Source organism: Pseudopipra pipra, chromosome 6, assembly GCF_036250125.1.
Source record: "Pseudopipra pipra isolate bDixPip1 chromosome 6, bDixPip1.hap1, whole genome shotgun sequence".
NCBI lineage: Eukaryota > Metazoa > Chordata > Aves > Passeriformes > Pipridae > Pseudopipra > Pseudopipra pipra.
Window position 1 is genome coordinate 61,238,502 of NC_087554.1, and position 21,017 is coordinate 61,259,518.

General features: G+C 48.6%; 1 protein-coding gene across 1 annotated transcript; it reads left to right on the forward strand.

Annotated features, from left to right (window-relative positions):
* Positions 1 to 3,008: 3,008 nt before the first annotated feature.
* CCDC198 (coiled-coil domain containing 198) lies at positions 3,009 to 14,285 on the forward strand. Its single transcript, XM_064659543.1, has 6 exons — positions 3,009 to 3,344; positions 6,621 to 6,697; positions 9,569 to 9,655; positions 10,669 to 10,767; positions 11,162 to 11,327; positions 13,530 to 14,285. The coding sequence occupies exons 1-6, from the start codon at positions 3,128 to 3,130 to the stop codon at positions 13,772 to 13,774; spliced, it is 891 nt and encodes a 296-aa protein (XP_064515613.1). The 5' UTR covers positions 3,009 to 3,127; the 3' UTR covers positions 13,775 to 14,285.
* Positions 14,286 to 21,017: the final 6,732 nt, after the last annotated feature.

Consider the following 21,017-nt stretch of genomic DNA (forward strand, 5'->3'; position numbering starts at 1 on the left):
TTAATAAATATCAGCTCCCCTCAACCCCTTCCCTTCCCCTCCACCCCTTCCCTTCCCCCCACTGCCCTTCCCTTTCTGCCCCAAAGCTTCCCAAACCTCCCCTCCTCTCCACTCCCCTCTCCTCTTCTCCCCAAACCTTCTCTTCCCTCCCCTTCCCAAACTTTCCATTCCCTTCCCTTCTCAAACCTTCCCAAACCTTCCCTTCCCAAATCTTTCCAAACCTTCCCTTCCCAAATCTTTCCAAACCTTCCCCTGTCCACACTTCATCCCTCCCTTTCCCCTTAGCTTAAGAAGATTCATCCTTCCCCTTCCCCTTAGATTAATATCAGCTCCCCTCCCATCCCCTCCTTCCCCTCTCTCCCCTTTCCTTCCCTCCCCAAACCTTCCCCCCTCTCCCTTCCCCTCCCCAAATCTTCCCTTCCCTCCACTTCCCTCCCCTCCCCTCCTCTCCTCTCCCCTCCCCAAACCTTCCCAAACCTTCCCTTCCCTCCCCTCCCCTTGCCAAACCTTCCCAAACTTTCTCTTCCCTCCCCTTCCCTTCTCTTGCCCACACTTCATCCCTCCCTTTCCCATTAGCTTAACAAGCTTCATCCCTCCCCTTCCCCTTACATTAATAAACATCTGCTTTCTCCCCCTGACCTGTATCTTTGTGGAACTCAATTGCCACAAACCTCAGCCCTGCAGCTCACGGGCCCGCTCCTGCCTTGCTTTTGCCCCTTGCCCCGTGGGCACACACACACAGGGACAAGGGCACTTCAGGCTGCAAAAGGCTCTGTCCTGAAGGGCCACTTCCACAACATTAAGTGCACTTAAAGATCTTGCTGGACACTGTTAAGGGATTGAAAATTATAAATTCTGTATTTGGTTTATTGTCATTGTATGGTTTTGTATAGGTTATACCTTTTTATGTGATTCTTGTGTTCTGATTGGTTGATGCATATTTATGTTTTTTTTTCCTTATATGGTCATAATTTGCAAGCTCCGCCGGAACCCCACCTTCTGTTCCAGTGCCTTCCCTACCCATGTTATTTAAGGCTGGAGCCCTTTTGTCCAGTGCTCTTTTTGTTCCTCCCTTTAGGCCATTCAGTTTTACCCCACTTTTATAATAAAGTCGCCTTACCAGTCGCACCCCGAAAAGCTGTGGAGGTGTTTATTCAAGCATCGACCTCCACAGGACACACTGGTCTGAACCTGGAAAACACACTTGGAGCAACAGGAGCTAGAGCTGGAGTGCCTGTTCTGAAAGGACCAGAAGGAATTCAGCCTTGCTGGGCTGTCTTAGGCGTGCGCTGGTGTTCCCCAAGGAAACTATAGATTGGAGTAAGCCCTTTGGAGGCAAGGGGCTTGCTTCTTGAAAAAAGTGCTTCCCAAAAAGTTCCCAGTGAGGTAGCTACAAATGTCTCCCTCTAGCTCTCTGCGGTTCTTTCACACCTTGTGTCCCGTGGCACCCGGGAGAGGGGCGGGGGAAGGGGGAAGGCTGTGAACATCAGGCTTGGGTTCTGCCTGTACCTGCAGAGACCAACCAAGCAGCTGCCAGCAGGGTCTGTTACCCACCTTTCAGCAGAGGTGTGAGCAGGAACATCTCTCTGCAGCCGAGAGCCCCAAGGCTCTTGCAGAGAGCTGGGAATTAATTAAAAGGCCTTTATCCACACCTTGTGCCCTGTGTGACCTGATGTAAAGCAAAATCACGAGTCATGACGGTGCTTTGTGAGTGAAAACATGAACTGGTTGGATTGTTCCAGGGATGAATAGGTCCTTCTGGAAGGTACTACCCCTGGCCAGTGTCATTTTGCAGCTCAAAACCTCACCATTTCCATCCGAGGGAGAGCTGAGGGATTCACCCATGGGTTTATTGGCCACAAGTGCCGGACGCTTGGCTCTGCCATGACCCTTACTTCCCCATGTAACTCTTCTCCTGGAACTTCTGTCCCACTGGAAAAGCCAAAATAGGCTCCAATCACTGCAAACCTCCACAGGATTACTCCAGGAATCCCTGTGGGATAAGCCCCCACTAAATGAACCCTGTCTCTGGTGACATTTTGAGCTCCGCCTCACACTTTTGGTGTTTTCTGGTTCCCAGGTGTTTCACATCTGAGCTCACAGGTGCCCTGACCTCCTCCCACAACCCTACTCCTGCCACAAAACCCACCGTGCACTACCAATCTTCTTTCATTAATGATCCTCTCTACCTATTTTCTGACCACTCCATTTTGGAAATGAGTTTTTCCTACAGCTCTGAGGGGATTCTGCCCTCAGAACCCTCTCATACACCTTGGGAGCATATGGAGAAGGGCAGGTCTTTCCCTTATGCCCAAATCCCGCTGCCTTTGGCCCAAATCCTGCAGCAACTCCAGAACATCACTCTCAGTGTAGGAAGAAATTCTTGCCTGTGAGGGTGGGGAGGCCCTGGCACAGGTTGCCCAGAGAACTGTGGTTGCCCCATCCCTGGAAGTGTTCCAGGCCATGTTGGATGGGGCTTGGAGCAACCTGATCTAGTGGAAGGTGTCCCTCCCCATGGCAGGGGTTGGAACTGGATGAACTTTAAGGTCCCTTCCAACCCAAGCCATTCTGGGACTCTATGATTCTATGAACTACAGAATATGATTTACTTTTGCCAGCATTCCCAGGTGAGTTTGTGCTAAAGATTCATTTTTTCCAGCAGTATCCCCAGCCAGCAGGAACAAGAGTGGAGGATGCTCCTGGGCCAGCCCCTGTTCCCATGCAGGAAGGCTACTTCTCCCCTGCAGGTGGGAGATGCTTTAACCCTTCTGGTGCTCCAAGGATTGAATTTCCTTCCAAGACCTGGAGATTTAGCAAAAGAGCTGCCTGTAGAAATACCTCCAGTCAGACAATGGCCCTGGTTAAAAATCACTTGTAGGTAAAAACAAAGCTTTCCCAGGGCTTAGTGTTGGCTCCCTGGAGTGAGTTCCCCTTCTATGTCAGCAGCAGGCTCCTCTCATCCCTGCAGGGGAATGGCTGGGGACAGGTCAATGTTTAACCCAGCCAGGAAGGATGTGTGGAGCCAGCAGGGAGTTGCCAAGGCTCTGCAATCACTCACAAAGATCCCTCCATGTTCAGGGAGGACGGTGCATGAAGATTTCCTTCCCTTTCAAAGCCCCCGTGCAAAATGGGCCTGAGCTCTTCCAAGGCACATCCCAAGGTGACCAAGGTGGCACCGATGCGCTCCGCAGAGGACCTGCCTTCTCTCTCTGCCCTGCACCGGCTCCCCAGTGTGCCAGGACAGCCCAGCCTGCATCCATCAGACATGGAAAAGTGGGGAAAACCCATCTTCCACCTGGAACTTCCACCTCTCCGGGAGACCTGGTACGGGAGAGCCTCTTCAGGTAAGGAGGTCGTGGCTGGAATATCGTGAACTAGTGACATCAGCTGGGACTGTGGGTTTGCCCACTGCAATGTGGGGTGGGTGTAGGTGTGTGCACAGGCTGTTCTGCATCTGCTTTTGGCCATTTCCAGGACATTTAGCTTTTGGAAAACTCGTTCCCCCTCCTCCCACCTCCCCTCCACTCCATGGCCTGTTTTGGAAAGTGTCTCACTCACCAGATCCCAGGCTCCTTGCTCCCACCACTCATATCCCAAGGAACAGCCCAACTCCCCAGCACAGACCTGGCACATGATGACACCCACTTGTGTCCAAGCAAGCCCTTGTCCAGCTACCCTGTAACTCCCATCATACACCTTCCTGCTCACTTGCCACTGCTGGACATATCATTAGCATTAACCTAAGTAGAACGAGATTCTGGACTGTGTGCTCAGCAGGTAAAATGGCATTACAGTAAATGCCAGCCCTGTCCTGTATGGGGCTGATTTGCCAAGCCAGGAGCAGAGGAAGGCAGACAGTGTGGCTGCTGTGTTTTCCTACAAAGAGCACCATGCAGCCTTTAAACTCCCTCTGTACCCAAACCATTCCTGGAGGTAAGGAGGGAGGTTTGCATCCATCTGGAAGTGGATGTGTAGCTCTCTAGGTTGAGCTGGGTGGTGACAAACATTTCCCACAGCTGTTTTAGGTGAGTGTAGCGAGGAACTTCCATGAAAACCAGCGGAGTTTGAGGAAGGGCGATGCAGAGGAAGGAGGATCCGCAGCCCTGGCATCCTCCTCCCCGCTTTTCCATTCCCAAAAATCAATTCCTGACACACTTTGAGTGGCCTTAAGAACTGCTGCCTCACAAGGGACTGGATATTTCCTTCAGGATCGTTCATCAAGAGGCATCAGGAAACTGTGAAAGCAAATAAATCTCTGGCATGATAGTAATGACATTCCCGGAACTGAGGTCTTGGGGAGAATACAGATCAGATCTGGCTGTACCATAGCAGGTTTCAAGTACTTCATGATTGCAAGAGCAACTAAAATATTCCTATTCTGGAAAATTATTGTCACTGGGCATTTAACAAGTGCTTGTTAAAAATGTGCATTTTACAAAAATCTCCAACCCTTCCCCCCCCCCCCCCAACAGATGCCATTTTTCATAACTTTTTGTTTTCAGAAATAAGAACTGTATGCTCAGGAGGACTTGAGCGATGTATTAGCACAAGCTCCTGTCTAAATAACCAAAGACAATTCCAAGAGAATAGATTTTATTTGGTTTGTGAGGGTTCAGCTTGGCTTGTGTTAAATCCAGATTCCCCCAGAGGGGAGAACCTGCTGCTGCTAAAGTGCAAGGTTGAAAAACAGGAGTCACAAGGATGCCTTCAGCTAGGGCTTGGTGCTGTTCCCTGCCCCAGGATTGAGCAGGTTGAGGGACAACAAGCCCTTGGCCTCAAGTTCTGTATCTGTAGAGGCTAAGGACAAGTCTCCTAGAAGACACATGCACAGGTAGGATGGGAGGGAACAATTAAAAAAAAAAAACAGAGACACCCATAGCCTCATAAGGGAGAAATAACTTCCCAAAAGCTGTAACCTTCACCAGAACAAGCTTCTCCCAAGTCCCAGACCCTTCCCTGTGCCATATCCAATTTCTCAGCACCATGAGCTGCCTCCTGAAAAATTTTCCTTAGATTTCCCCCTTAGAAATTCCCTATGTGCTCATTTGCCCTGCAAACAGAGGCAATGACTCATTAACCCCCTCTTGCCCTGTCAGGCTGCTCTTTCAGTGAGTGTTCCACCAACAGCTGAAGTTTGTGTCCAGAGGAGCCTCCTGCACTGGAAATTTTCACTTCAGGCTCCCATTCCTGTCTGTGCAGAGCAGCTGCAGCTTCACCCTGTGGTTAATCATTGTCAGGGCTCTGCAGCCCAGAAAACGTTTATCTGATGGAGCCACTATATCCTCCCATACCTCAACACCCTCACAGTAAGAAATTCCTGACTGTGAGGGTGGTGAGGCCCTGGCACAGGTTGCCCAGAGAAGCTGTGGCTGCCCCATCCCTGGGAGTGTTCAAGGCCAGGTTGGACAGGGCTTGGAGCAACCTGATCTAGTGGAAGGTGTCCCTGCCCATGGCAGGGGGTTGGAACGCGATGCTCTTTAAGGCCCCTTTCAACCCAAACCATTCCATGATTCTATGATCACCTTCTCTCTCTTCTCCAAAAGCCCAGCTTGGTGATCTTCCATGAGGCTCATAGATGTCCCCCGTAAGCTGACCTCCAAAGTATTATTTTTCTTGTTAAATATAACTGTTAAATTTGGCATCATCTATAATGTAATTCCTGCACTGCATCCCCAACTCTTCTCCCCTGTGGCCAATCTCGGGGCTCCCACCACGTGGAAGCAGGTGCTGTTCAGCAACACCTCTCTCAACTCCGTGTATAAAATGGAATTTAAACACTTCAAAACAGTTTTTTTGGGGGAGAACAGGTGGGATAAACAGATAAACTGTTTTGTAAAAGAAATACTTACTGCACAATCAAGTGTTTATTTGCGCAAGAACAAAAGAGGCAGTGGTGTCCACCTGGGAGCACCAGGGCAGAACAGGCCCAAGTCAGGATCACATCCAGGCCTCAGCAAAAGCGCTGCTTTAATAACTAACAGAGGATCACTGGTGTGTAACACGTTATTCTGGGCTGATTTCCAGGGTCTGTGACCATACCACTTGTCTGACCACAGCCCTCTAACTCCTGCATCACTGGCTGCTGTAGCCCAGCTCTGCCATGGTCAGTAAATCATCAGAGGTATTTCTCAGTCCCACCAAAAAATAATAGTAATAAATCTCAGGAGCTGAGCAGCAAGAAAAAAAAAAACCAAACTGCTGCCTGTGCCCGATTTTTACAGGGCAAGAAGTGAGGAAGCAGCAGAGCTCAGGGGTTTCTTGGCCAGCTGATGTTCACGAGCCATGGGAGGAGCAGAGAACCCTTGATCACACAGGGGACCCAGGGGCTGGGAGAGGCCCCAGGAGACACAAGGGTGGTTGTGGTCACATGCAGGATGCATGAGAGGTTGTAGAGGGAAGTTGGAGAGGTACATGGCAGATATTTGTTTAAAATCACAGGCATAGGTGCATCCACTTTATTTCTTCAGCTAATAGAATACTCCATGTGTTACTGGAGTGAGCAGAGAGAGAATTTAGTGGGACATGCCAACCAAAAAGAAGGGCAGAAAGCTATTGCTGAGTACATCTAAGCAGCTGATGACCACCCAAAAATAACTTCATCTATTTCTTTAATCTTTAAGGGCCCCTCTCTTTCAACACCATGCCCGAAAAGGAAGGAACCAGCATCATTAAGCAGCACCCGCCTCGAAGACCTCAAGTAAGGCGAGTTTGAGAAACTCCTCAGGAGCTGCTCTGATTGACCCCTTGATGTGGGCTTTCTGGGGACATGGGCATCCCTAGATGAGCTTTATGTGCTATGGAGACACCCATCAAGGACACATGAGATCACCTCTGCTGTGATGTCCCACTTTCCTTTGGGGTGTCCCGGTACCTGAAGCTGAGTCCTGGTGCTCCCAGGGGGGCAAATGTGGTCAACAGTCAACACAGAGCCCTTTGCAGAAGGGATCCAAATTGCATTACGCGGGACTGATTTTGGCTCTTCAGCCCAAGTATCCCATAAAGGTCTGGCACCAGCTTAGGGGCCAAGAGTCAGGTAAAGCAGAGAGGCAGGTAAAGCAGACAGACATGCTTTGCAGTAAGGGATGCTGAGAGAGGAATTATTTTAGGTTTCAAGAACTGCTATGACTGCTCTGTCCCTGCACACACTCCCCTCAATTTCCCCATCCTGCATTTCCCAGATTCATTCCTCCCCAAGGCCTGAAACCCATGACTCTACCTTACCTGGCAATCAGGTTTTTCCTCCACGCAAGGGTTACCACGACATAACTAAAGCTCAGAAATATCTTCTATCTTTATTTCTATCTTAATTTCTGTTTATCCCTGTGCTTGGCACTGGTTAGGTTGCAGCTCAAATCCTGTGTTTGGTCATGGGCAGGGACACCTTCCACTAGACCAGGTTGCTCCAAGCCCCGTCCAAGCTGGCCTTGAACACTTCCAGAGATGGGGCATTGATGGCTTCTCTGGACAACCTGTGCCAGGGCCTCACTACCCTCACAGGCAAGAATTTCTTCTTAAAATCTAATCTGAACCTGCTTGGAGCAACCTGGACTAGTAGAAGGTGTCCCTGCCCATGGCTGGATGTCAGAACTAGATGGTCTTTAGGGTCCCTTCCAACCTAAAGCTTTTAAGAACTTCATGATTCTATGAACAGCAAACTTGCTGGAGCAGGGGTGCTTTGCTTGAGCCTTCCTTGCTTTGAATAAAGTCTTTTTAATATAGTAAAGAACAGAAGAGCCACCAGGCAGGGTCAGTTAAACCCCTCCAACTCGAGGCCGTGGCTCTGGCTGACACTGGTGGCTTCAGAGAGCAGAGGTGGCACCAGCTGTTGAATAAGTCGTCCCTGGATTTGGTGGGAGGACGTGACAGCAGCACCTGAAGTGAGCCCAGCTACACCCTGAGAACTGTTGTGCAGAATCACAGCCTCCTTTAGGAATCTCCTACCAGCAGGGAATTTTTAGTCACTGATCCTGTTTCTATCATGGCAGTACTTAAGCTGTTATTAAAACACTGTTAATACTCGATGCAGGACAAAGACACTGTGAGTCCTACCCTGTACTTGTGCCATTGCTCTTAGGGAGTGTGCACAGCACCAGCAAAAGCCCTTTTTCCTGTGGGAATATCTTCAAAGGCAGTGCAGCAGGATGGTGTGGCCTTCTCAAGGACTTTTAGAGGATTTCAGTCAGAGAGTATTTCCAGAAAAAAAGCCGGTGAGGTTCACAAAAGCTAAAGAAAAGAGTCAATTTTCCCGCCAGGGACACAATCCAAAATCCTGGAGCTTGGCTTCCCCACCAGCAGCAGGGACATGAGTAGGATGTAGGAGATTATTTGCCTCCATCCACCCCACGCTGATGGATCCTTGGTGGCATCCAGGAGCGAGGCACAGCCCGGACTGCAGTTTGTGGTGTCACATGCTGCCATCTAGTGTCGTTCGTTAAGCTTCATGTTCAGTTTTGTGGGGTTTTTGGTGCTAAGCGACGTTTGAACTTCGGGCCTGACGAGTTCCCCCTTTATGTGACATTGCTGACTTCTTTTCTCCTGCGTTTTCATGGATTTAGAGGATGCTTCAAAATTACAGTTCAGGCTTTGGCAGCAGTTCAGTGCAGATGCTCAGAGACATGTCACCATTTACTGGACACTAATTCATAATCAAGGAGTTAATGATGTCCCAAATAAACTGTAAGCTGGGTCTTACTGTCAAAGTCTTTGATTATGCTCCCCTTAATTTTTATGGAAGCTATCCTGAGCTCCCATTCTAGAAGGGGACACTAGAAAGAGTGAAATCAACATCCCTGGAAGTGTTCAAAGTGTGTAGTTGTGGCACTTAGGGACATGGTTTAGTGATGGACCTGGCAGCGCTGGGTTAATGGCTGGACTTGATGATCTTAGAGGTTCTTTCTTATCCTGATGTTTCTGTGAATACCATGACATAAAAAGACTCAGTACCATCTCATAGTTTGAAATTATTTAAAAAGGCATCTTAGCTCCTCAAGATAAAAATCCATGCTCAGAGCAACCTGTAGAGCAAGTCTCTGCCCACTTCCACCCCCACTAGGAAAGGCATATTGTACCATACACAGTTCTGCAAAGAAAGGTCTTACCTAGGCCAACATAAAAAATACTGCTTAGACAGAGGGAACGATGCTCTGGCTCTCATACAACTGGGATCTGCCATTGGGTGACCTGATAGGATACTTTAGATTAAATTATGGCACCTCTCCATGCTCCAGCTCTGCCATGAACAGTGTGAGCTGTGGTTTGTCTTCACTCTGGTCTTGGATGGAGCCTTCAGTGATGTTGAGGCTCAAAGAGAAACACCCACAGGGATGAAACTAATGTCAGACTGGGCTTTTGCTGCTTTGACTGTGATGTAAGAGACTTCCATGGAGAGTTTTGTCCTCTCCTGAAGGGCCAAAGGAGATGTTCACCTCCCTGAGATGCCAAACTCCTTCCTGTATCCCAAGCAGACAGGCCAGAATTGGAGCTGGCAAAATGTCAGGGTAGTTTCATATCAGGTTTCATGATTCTGTGGAATGAGCAATGCTAAATATTATAAATATTGGACTTGTAGAGGCTTGAACCTGCCATCCCTCCGCAAGCAATCGCTCCTGTGAAGCCCTGGAGTCAGCGAGGAGTGGCTGCAAGCCCAAAACCAAAGGTAAGCACATGAGTTTGTGCCCATGCACAGGCCACTCCTGGCTGCAGAATCGTTTCCCTTATAGTTTGGGCACCCCAAAGGGCAGAAGTTGGTGTTTTACACTGTTTGTGCTCCCGTCTCTGGCTGAGACACCGGTGTGTGGGTGAAAGGATCCAAAATAAGGGGAAAGTTTCTGAATTTCCAGCATGACAGTTCCCTGGATGAGGTGGACCTGCTGAGACAGGATATTACATATTTTTGAGGCTAAAAGTGTGAGGACCACCCTTTTTAGTGGCTGGGTAACTTGAACACCCTGCAGTCAGTGGGGAGAAGGGAGAGACCTTATTGCTCTCTACAATTCCCTGGAAGGAGGGTGGAGCCAGGTGGGGATTGGGCTCTGCTCCCAGGTAATAAGTGGCAGGATGAGAGGAAATGGCCTCAAATTGTGCCAGGGGAGGTTTATATTAGATCTGGGGGAAAACTCCTTCACTGAAAGAATTGTCAGGCATTAGAACAGGCTGCCCAGGGGAGTGGTGGAGTCACCATCCCTGGAAGTGTTCAAAAAATGTGTGGATATGGCACAGGAGGACATGGTTTAGTGCTGGGTTTGGAAGTGTGGGGTTAATGGCTGGACTCAATTATTTTACAGACCTTTTCCAACCTTAACAACTCCATAAGTCCATGATTTTAAGGCTACAAGTCTTATGTACTGTAAACACCCCCTGCAACCCCAAACATCCAAAAGTGGTTCTTCCCTTTGGATCATGAGATAATCTTGGAGAACTGACTCAACGAGGTAACACCTCGGGGGGCAGAAACACTTATGCATTGTTTTAATGAAGTTTTTTCCCTCATGCCCCAGAGCTGTGAGATAAACTGCAAGTGCAGTGGAAATCTGGGATAAATTTCTGCAAGTTGGCTACGCAGGGAGATCGTTTATCCAGGAGCGCCCGAGGGGGTTGTGAGCTGGTGGCTCTTCCTCCCTCTTTCAGAAAGTGCAGGTGTATTTATTTACATCTTTAAACACATGGTAGGTGCTGGAGAAGAGGGGGCAAAGCCTGAATCACCTCCCTGGCAGGAGACAGCACTTACACAAGCTTCAGATGCTGGACTTGACCCGCAAGCGACGAGAGGTAATGCCGAGATGGATTTGGGGAGGGGATGGGGCTGTCTCTCCCAAGGACCAGGAGACCTAAAGCCTCTTACTGGGAAGGTAAAATGAAGATTTCCCAGTGTCTTAGGCAGAGGAGAGGTGGAAAGCATCATCAGGGCCCCTGTGATCAGTAATTACCTCCGATTTTTCCAACGCTTTGGCCTCATTTGGCCATGACTCCTGGAGAAACCAAAAATCTCTGTCCTGGTCATGTTGTGTCACGTGCCCAGTTTGGCAAATACCATTTTCTTGGGTTAAACTCCTCGACTGTGCAGTTATTCCCAGGGCCAACCCCCCAATGCTGCTCCACGTCAAGATGTTAAAACGTCTTCGCTCCTCTGCTGTTTGTGTTAATGACTCGTTTGCAAACCCAGGCGGAGCTGAAGCGAAATCTCCACAGGGAGGCAAAAGCCAGTAAACAAAAAATCAAGGAATTCAGCCCGATGGACATTCTTGACACTCTCCAGAGAAGCAACAGCAATGAAAGCCGAGGCCTTGTCCCTGCTGAGCACAATCAGCGTTTTCACGGAGACGACCATGGTGAGTAGAATAATTTTCCAAGGAGCTGTAAAACTCACCAGCCTCTTACATGTCATCAAAGAGGTTTCCCTATGGAAGATGCTTCCATTGCTCCATCTCCTGCAGTGACAGATGCAGGTTCAAAGGACTGGAGGAGGAAGGCTGGGAGATGTGTTTTTAAGACAAAGCATTGGGATGCCTCGGAGAGGTCGCAGGGCTCTGGGCTGTTTCTCTGACAGCATCCAAACAGACCCAAGTGGATGTGGATTAAAAACCATGGACAAGGCAGAGAGGTATAAACTCGAAGTCCTTAGGGCCAGGCCCCTGTAGGAGCAGGTTCCCACTGTCAGGAGAGTCTTACTTGTCCCATATGTCCCCTGTACAGCAAACTGGGTGTGAGAACAGAGGGTGTCCCTGGGATCCAACATCCTTAGAGAGTCAGGACATCCATCAGGAAAAAGCATCCCAGGATGCTGGATGGGTGAACATACAAAGAAATAAAATGGGAAACAGTTGGAAAACAACCCTTACACCAGTTTTGGCCCCCTGCCATCTGCCCCCAGCATAGGACACCTCCTGCTCCAGCCTGGGCTGTGCACAGGTGGACATGGCCTGTGACAATGTCACAGTGGTCACTGTGGCAGGGTTGAAAGTTGCTGATTAAAACATGCCCTGCCAACTCTCCTTTGAGATGTGAGTGACTCTGGGGAGCTGCAGCCAAGCCCCAGCCCCACCCTGCCCCAGTGACAGCCCTGTGCCAGCTGTCATTCCTGGAGGGATCACAGGGCTGAACCACTGGCAGCTGAGGTCAGTGCTGGGTACACAACTGTGTGGTGCCCTGGCAAAATATATCAGGGCACATGGTGCAAACACTCAGCTCATATCTTCATCTGGGGTCAAGCAGGGTGGCCTTCAGAAGAGCTTGTCTGCTGCACCAGGTTGGGTACAGCTCAGTGCTTTCTGCTCTGGAGAAAGGAATTATGATACTCCCTTGCAGCAAAGGGGAAACCTGGATGATTTGAGGTCACCAGTTGTTTTCAGGGACCTTGTGAGATTGTTTTTAGGGAGAGCAGTCAGCCTTGTCTCTACCCCTTGGCGTGCCTGAAGGACTGAGGGGAGACCTCACGGCAGCCTGCAGCTTCCTCACAAGGAGAAGCAGAGGGGCAGCACCATCTCTGCTCTCTGTGGCCAGTCACAGGACCCGAGGGAAGGGCTGGAGCTGTGTCAGGGCAGGTTTAGTTTGGATATCAGGAGAGGTTTTTCACCCAGAGGGTGGCTGGGCACCAGAACAGGCTCCCCAGGGAAGTGGTTGCAGCCTCAAAGCTGACAGAGCTCAAGAAGCATTTGGGCAACACTCTCAGGCACACAGTGGGATTCTTGGTGTTTTCCTGTGTGAGGCCAGGAGTTGAACTCGATGATCCTCGTGGGCCCCTTCCAACTCAGCATATTCTATGATTCCCTGATATTTTGGGGTGTCTTCCCTGTCAGAGCACCCTTGGGAACACTGGGAAGCTCAAACTAGGCTCAGCAGGAGAAAGAACTGGAAAATGAGCCTCTTTAGCAGCAGCTGCCAGAGAGCTGCTCCTGGCTTTACCCCTGCATGGTCCACCAACCTGTTGCATCCACATGCACAGTGGAGCCTCTGGACTCCTGCCATCCTCAGAAGACCATGGGGTAAATATTATAATCACTCAGGTTAATCACTATTTAGGGTTGGCTTTTTATGCAGAAACTGCTTCCCACTGTCCCTTAGGAAGGGGAAAGCGAAATGAGTCCCGTCCACCACTTCAGACTGACATCCAGACACGAGCCCTGTTCTGCTTTGCTTGCACGTGACAACCGTTGGCACAGGCTGGAAATGTACCACTGAGGGTAAAAGTGCTTAAGTCAGTGAAAAACTTATCTGGAGGTGAACTTTCACCAGGAGAAAGGGGAACAGGCTTGGCTTCCTATTCCCTTGTGTTTCTTCACCTCAGCTCTCTTCTCCCTGGGGATAAAGCCATGTTGCCTCCCGCCAGACTCTATAACCTCTCCCAGTATAATCCTGAGTGAATTCTACCTCACTCTGCCCAGCCCTGAGCAGGGGGTCTGGTCTTACAGGGCATCTCTCAGGATCTTCTTTACCTGCCTCCAGCAGCCCATAGCCATCTCCAGCTAAACTCCAGGTGCCTTGAGGACGCAGCTCAGCAAACATATGATGTTTGATTTTTTTCTCTCCCCAAGGAAACACGTGGGGTGAAGGACTCTCCAGACAACGTGATGGAGCTGAACTGTCTCCAGGCAGAAGAGGGAAGGTCGACCTGTGGTTCTGCAGGGAGCCCCGGACGAGGGATCTGTTCTGGGACACCTCCAGCACAGGGTCTGAGGAGTGGGAAAGGGAAGAGAGGATTCACCGCAAACCTGCACTTGTGAGGACCAAGACGGAGAGAGTTTCCCTCTTTGATGACTTCTTTGACAGGGATTTCTAGTGGCACAGCTTGGGGTGAGAGGGATGTGGTGAAGAAACAAGTCCCAGCTCTGGTGGGACTGGAATTCCCCCCCACAGATGGATGGACTGAGGGTGGAGACACAGTGCTGGCTGTAAGTGGCACTTCTGGGAGCACAGGCCAGGGGAAAGGACAGCTGGAAACGAGGAGGTCACTGATGTGGAGCAAATAATGACTGTCTGGTTTGTGTGGCTGCACCAAAATATCTGGGGGAAAATGCCCTGGACAGAGCAGCAATGAACTGGGGGTAGAGAGAGGAGGAGGATGGCAAAAAAAAAAAAAAAAAAAAAAAACAGAACCTGGAAAAAATTCTGGGTTAACCCTAAATATTAAATTCCAACTGAAATTAAGTGTTTCACTTGCTTTTGGGTCACTCAGTCTTTCTGTTTAAGTTGGGTTGAACTTTTTCTAAACCACAAAACCCAGTTCAAAAAGCAAGTTAAAATGATTTACTCATGAAGTCTTTAAAATAAATATTTTGGCATTTCTAAAACTTCTTTTTTGACTTTTTTTTTTCCTCTCCTGTACCAGACACAGAAATACTTGTACTTTCTTCAGTATCGACCTTCAGTTTTGTACTATTCTGAAAAATCCAGTTTTGGTTCACTTCTTTTCTGTCAAAGAGGTTCTTGCGGTTTCCATCTCACATGAACAGTATTTTTAATTAAATTATCTGCTTTTCCTTGTAAAATAATTCGTTATCTGAGAGGAAACTTCCCCCAGTTCTCCTGTCTCCTGTCTGGTTGTCCCTGTAGGTCCATCATTTCATTTTTCAAGCCAGGACACCCAGAATAACTAGATCTGGAGTCAGTTCTCAGTTATCCAGGACAAGCAGGGCTTGGACAGCTCAGGACAGATGAAGCTTGTCCTGCATCGCTGTCCCAAACCTGTGCTACCTCCCACAAAGCTGTTGTGGTGTGTCTGCTTCGCATCCTCAGCTTCCTGGCTTACATAGCCAGGAAAAGAGCAGGAGACACATTTTTACACTTATTTAAGGGAATGAGACACCCGTGGCTGACTCAGTTTCAGCACTATTTAGCTTTATGGAAAATCCCAGGCAGAGCAGGAGCTGGAAATCACAGGCAAAGCCACAAACCAAAGCTGGAGCCTCCAGCCCAGCATTGAACTCCTCTATTGTGATTTCACCTCCTCTTGACATCAGGGAATGTGTGGCCCATGGCAAGATGTCTACAGCTTCATGGGAAAACCTCCTCTTTGGAAAAATCCCACACAGCGTGTGAGATTCCGCTGAAAAAAGCAAGAAAAACAAACCCCAACACAGGGAAGGAGGAGGAAGAGGAATTATTTTAATTAGGAAGAAGAGCTGCTCATGGCTAATGAGTCCATGTCTGGAGCCTGTGTGTTTTAAAAATGCCCTGAGAATTTTGCTGATAGACACAGTCATCGTGTGTGAGCTGGAAATATCGTGAGAGCTTTGAGTTCGACGCTGAGGATGTGCTGAAAAGGTCAATGATTTAATGGGCTGGAACAATTAATCTGGCACTTGTCTATACACCTGTTCTCTTAATGATGTGACACATCTCCCTTCTGTGTTCCCATCTGTCAACAATTAAGCTATAATTGGTGGAAATGCAATTTATCTCAGATAGAGCTGATTAGTTTTCCAATAATCATGTTGCCAGCCTTGGGGAAGAGTGCTGCCCACGGAGAAGTGCCTGTGGACCAGTCGATCCATATCCCAGACTGCACAAAGAGGAGACTCTGAGCATTAATTTATCAATCTACAATGGGCAGAGTTTGCTCTTACAGAGGCAGTAAAATCAGCAAACCCGCTTCCATTACAGGGGAATAGCTTCACACTGCCAGAGGGCAGGGTTAGATGGGATATGGGGAAGAAATTCCTGGCTATGAGGGTGGTGAGGCCCTGGCACAGGTTGCCCAGAGAAGCTGTGGCTGCCCCATCTCTGGAAGTGTTCCAGGCCAGGTTGGACAGGGCTTGGAGCAACCTGGTCTAGTGCAAGGTGTCCCTGCCCATGGCAGGGGGTGGAACTTGATAGTCTTTAAGGTCCCTTCCAACCCAAAATATTCTGTGATTCTGTGAAATACTTCTGGTGCTCAAAATTGTTTGGCCATGCTGTTCTTGACTGTATTAATTCATCACAACTTGTAGAGAGGCAGGGTGCAACTCATCCTCTTCCCATGTTTTCTAACATCCTTCCAGATGCTGGAAATGAAAATGTTTTCTTTGTTACTAAGTATGAAACTTGTGTTTTTCCACAAATTGCAGGAGATTAAAACAACCCTCAGCCTTACACAACTGGTGTTCTGCAACTCATCAAGGAAGACTTCACAGAGCTGTTTTCCTCTGAATAGTTCCCAATCCCAAATGCTGGATATTAGCTCATCATTGGAGGGCTGAGTGATGTTAATCAGCTTTAGAGAGGAGGAAACTTGCCACTCACCATTTCTGGGCACACACAGCTTCGGTCCCAGTCACACACCACAGAAACCAGTCTGTGTTTTAGCAGAGCCCCTCACCTTGACCCCCATGTGCCTCCCTGGGGAGGGAGAGGCTGGAGCACTGCTGCATCCTGGCTGCAGGAATACGTGTGGGATGAGTTTTAAAGGATAACAATGAGGAAACTTGCACAGGGTTTCATTTTGGTGGTGGGGAGCAATGTGCAGGCAGAGGAGGAAGAGCCAAGAGGGAAGGTTTCTGAGCAGGGAAGTGGAGTGAGGTCTGTCTAACCTAATTCTGGCTACCTCAGGGCTGTGAAGATGATATAAACCAGTCACTGTGCTGTTAGAGCTGGGAAGAGGAGTCATGGGTATCTCCAGGGGTTACATTTCTCCCTGTCTATCCTGGGATGGGGTGAGTTACCTGCTGGCTGAAAAAGGTGTTTTGGTTGCTCTCACACCACTCAAAGCCTTTAGGCAAGGCTGGACCCCTCCTGCAGGTTAAATGTGTCCCCACAGAGGAGCTGTGCTGAGGCAGAAGCTGCTCAGCCCGGATTCAGCACCTTCAGAAAATTCCCATGATCAGTTTTCACCAAAATGACAAAGAATGGAGATTTTATGCAGTTAACGATGTGGATATGGGCATGAGCAAATGGCACAGCCCAGAAGAAAGGGGAGATGTAGGTCAGATAGATCCCTGCCCCACAGCACAAGGACATCTGATCTTCCCAGGGAAATGGTTCTAGGATGTTTTCATTGCTGCAAACACGGCCAGAGCAAACCAAGTTCCTCCAGCTCAGGATTAGCTGAACCGGTTCTGCTGAAGTGTTAAATCAAAATGATAATGCTCAGCCCGAAGTCAGCACCAGCCTGGCAAAATCATTAGCAATTAAATGTACAATTCATGAGAGGAAATGCCAATGAATCCTCCTTCTGTATTTTAAAAAGCAGCCAGGGCTGCTGCAATATCTCTGTTACTGTTCCTGAGAAAAAAAACGTTATTTAATTACACTTAGTGAGGTGTTAGGTAAACAAAGCTGAACAAAGCCATGCTGTAACTGGATCTCATTGACTAGTCTGGATTAATGGGATTTTCTAACCTTCCTGGTGCTCTGTCCCACCTGGTGCTCAGAGTATTTGACTTCCTCAGGAATTCGAGTCTTCACCATCACATACATCCTCCTTCCCTAGCACACACACACACACACACATTCAAAAGCAGAGAAAAACCCCACCATCTAAGCCACTGGGGTGTATCCAGTAACCTTATTAAACCCTTTATCTGCCCTGCCTCAGGGGAAGGTGTGTGACAGGCCGCTGGGATTGCCTCAATCTGCTTACACAAAGCTGCAGAGAAAAGCACCCGAGAACACCGACTCCAGCAGCTCCCTTTCAGGCTGTACAGGAAGATTAAAGTCTTATCAGCAGCTTGAAAAAAAACCAAGCATGGCACGTTTTGGTTTGTCTCACCGGTATCCTCAGACTGTGGTAGCACAGCCCTAAACCTGTTGTTTTCCAATGTTCTTACAGCTTCCAGCTTTCTTTAAATAATTCCTGAGCAAGGTCAAGAGGTGGAAAAAGGGTCCCCAGATGAATTAAGAGGAAGGAGGCAGCTCCTGTTTCTCTCTGAGCCTCTTTACCTGCCCTTGATACTGGATTCTGGGATGCCCTTCCTTCCCAGCAGTGCTGGTGTTGTCTCTGTCCCGGAGAGAACATCCACCTCTGCCAATGCCACAGAGCTGCCCACAGATCCCTCCTGTTCTTGCAGAGGTAGGAAAAAGGGTTGTAGCTTTTTGCCACCTACTGACATGTTTGGGAACGGCTCATCCAGTGAATTCCTGCAGGAAGGCTCAGTCATGCGCTGGCTCTGGCTGATGGTGCATCCAGGATGGGTTGAGTGGGAGATGAAAATAAAACCAGGAGTAAATATGGCACTTGGCAAACTGACAGGAGAGCATCACCTATTTCATGGAATCATAGAATATCCTGAGTTGGAAGGGACCCACGAGGATCACCAAAGTCCAGCTCCTGGAGCTGCACAGGACCACCCCAACAATCCCACCCTGTGCCTGAGAGCGTTGTCCAAACACTCCTTGATCTCTGTCAGGTTTGGGGCCATGATCACTTCCCTGGGGAGCCTGTTCCTGTGCCCAGCCATACTTTGGATGAAAAACCTTTTCCTAATATCCAACTTAAACCTTCCCTGACACAGCTTCATTCAATTCCCTCTGGTCCAATATTTGAGCAGTTAGTCCTTGCTATAATTCCCTCTTTGTTTCAGCACCTCTTTCCACAGAGCAGGAGCATGGGAGAAATCATGCATCTCTCTTGCAAAACAAAGCCTTGCTTCCCTTCTCTTCTATCTTGCCCCAGTTCATCCATTTTTTCCCCTTTCTCCTAACCTAAAATTCCCTGCCTGTCTTTCACCCTTACCCAAGGGACCATCTTAGCTCTGCTGAAGGCTTCTGCTCAGAGGCCAGGAGGTCCTTGCAGGACCCTGCTCATGGCTTAAGCTTCATTTCAATCCTGTTTCAAGGGCTTAGGCAGGGCACAGAGCCAACAGTGTTAACTCATTGCTCAGAGTGGAGGGGTGAACTCACTGCTCCGTGGGGGAGACGACCACACAATGCCCACGTCTCCGGCCAGTGATGATGGACAACTGCTCCAGGAGAAAAGAGGAGCAAGAAAGCACCAGTTTTGCAGCCACCCCTTGCAGAAACACACTTTTAATTAAATACTGAGGAACAACAAGTTGCCTCTTACCTGTGGTCACTTAATCCCAGCCCCAAACAGCACCCAAAGGCAACCAGCATGACTCAGGACTTGGGTCTGAGCTTAAAATTCGGGCAGTTGTTTAACACACAGCCCCCCCTCCTTCAGTTTAGCCAGGCTGACCTAAAAATACAAGTTTTGCCACACAAAGATCCCTTTGAGACTTGTTGGAGCTGATCTTTTTCTCAGTGCTCCTCTTGAAAGAAAGCTACTACACGAGGACCGTGAGCCCATTGCTGCTGTGGTGTGATGGGGATTGATAAAATAATACACTTAAAGCTTTTTTTTTTTCAAGGTCATATGGAGAATTAGCATACAGTGCTGACACAGTTCAGCATCCAAACTTGGATGCTTCAAGGAGGAGGTATTATTTCGAGCAAAATTAATTTTATATGAAACGTGTCTATAGGTCTTTGCAAAATATACTTTAAAAATTGTGCTTTTCCCTAAGAATTTTTCACTCTAAAAAAAAGAAAAAGAAAAGAAAGAAACCAAAAAAGCCATCAAGATTAAGGGCAGGGTTTGGGATTGGGACTCTTCACTGGTTTTCATTTATTGAAATCCCACTTTTCAGCCACAACAACTTATTGACGCTATTTTTGTAAAGATAATTTGCAACAGTGATCTGGTGAGATTTTACTAAACATAATCACAAAAATGTGGCAGAAAGTATTGTCCTAAAGTTAAAGCAGAAAAACAGGGAAAACAACCAGGAATCCCTTCTATCTCTAAACCCAATTTTCGTAGCATCCTTTGCTTTCAACTTTTATTTTTAATTTTCTCACTCCCAAGGCTCCTCAGATCCACTTTGTGGTTGCAAGGAGGAGGTCTGGAACTGGAAAATAAACCCCAAAAAAGCAAAGATTAAAATTTTCCTGCAGACCCTAAATCTTTTTTTTTTTGCTGTGAAACCAAACTGCCTGTCCCCTTTATGAAGCCAAGGACGAGGAGCTGGGCACATCCCACTGCTGCTCTGGGTTTGGTGTCTACTTCCTTCGTCCTTTGGGCATGTTACATTGCTTTGCCCTCATTTATTTTTTTTCCTCCTCCCTCCCATCTTTCCAAAGAAGGTGATACTTAATTAATGACCCCCAGGGATCTCGTGCAGCTGAGTTAATACTCAGAAATTTGCTTTGAAGGCAGCCAGGCTTGCACAGGTTCTAAGGACAGAGGGATCCTCCCTTTCCAACTCCCCACACGATGCTTTTGGCCCTGGGAGCCCACTCTGACCTTCCCCTGGCAGGGACTGGTCCTGCCCAGGTGTTTGCAGCCTCTCCCACCACGGCTCTGACCCTGGCACTACAACAAGTGGAGCCCTTTTTCCATGCTTAAGCAAACAGATTTCCCATTGAGATCTAATATCTTGGAAACATGGAATCATTTAGGTTGGAAAAGCCCTCTAAGGTCACCGAGTCCAACCATTCCCCCAGCACTGCCAAGGCCACCACTGACCCACGTTCACAAGTGCCACATCCACACAGCTTTTAAATCCCTGCAGGGATGGGGGCTCCACCACTGCCCTGGGCAGCTGTGCCAGGCCTTGATGACCCTTTGGGCGAGGAAATTTTTCCTGCTATCCAATCTAAACCTCCTGTGGTGCAACTTGAGGCTGTTTCCTCTTGTCCTGTCACTTGGGAGAAGAGAGCAACCCTCTCCTGGCTACACCCTCCTTTATATGTAGGGATGGCTTCAGGCATAGATGGAATAAGACAACTCTTACAGCAAAAGTGTGGTGAGGAGGTAAAGCCACCATGGTCAGTTTAGGCATGTTTAGATATTGGGAAGGAATTCCTGGCTGTGAGGGTGGTGAGGCCCTGGCACAGGTTGCCCAGAGAAGCTGTGGCTGCCCCGTCCCTGGAAGTGTCCAAGGCCAGGTTGGACAGGGCTTGGAGCAACCTGGGATAGTGGAAGGTGGCCCAGCCCATGGAACATGATGATCTTGAAGGCCTCTTCCAACCCAAACCATTCTGTGACTCTACAAAACACTTCAACCTCTCTGGGGTTTTACTCCAGCCAGTGATACTGAGACACTGTT

What these genes read in the sequence shown, in the direction of transcription:
- CCDC198 (XM_064659543.1), top strand. Translation starts at nt 3,128, where the DNA reads ATGGGCCTGAGCTCTTCCAAGGCACATCCCAAGGTGACCAAGGTGGCA. An exon ending in ACCCGCCTCGAAGACCTCAA is followed by an intron (nt 6,698 to 9,568) that starts GTAAGGCGAGTT and finishes TTGGACTTGTAG; the next exon opens with AGGCTTGAACCTGCCATCCC. An exon ending in TGACCCGCAAGCGACGAGAG is followed by an intron (nt 10,768 to 11,161) that starts GTAATGCCGAGA and finishes TTGCAAACCCAG; the next exon opens with GCGGAGCTGAAGCGAAATCT.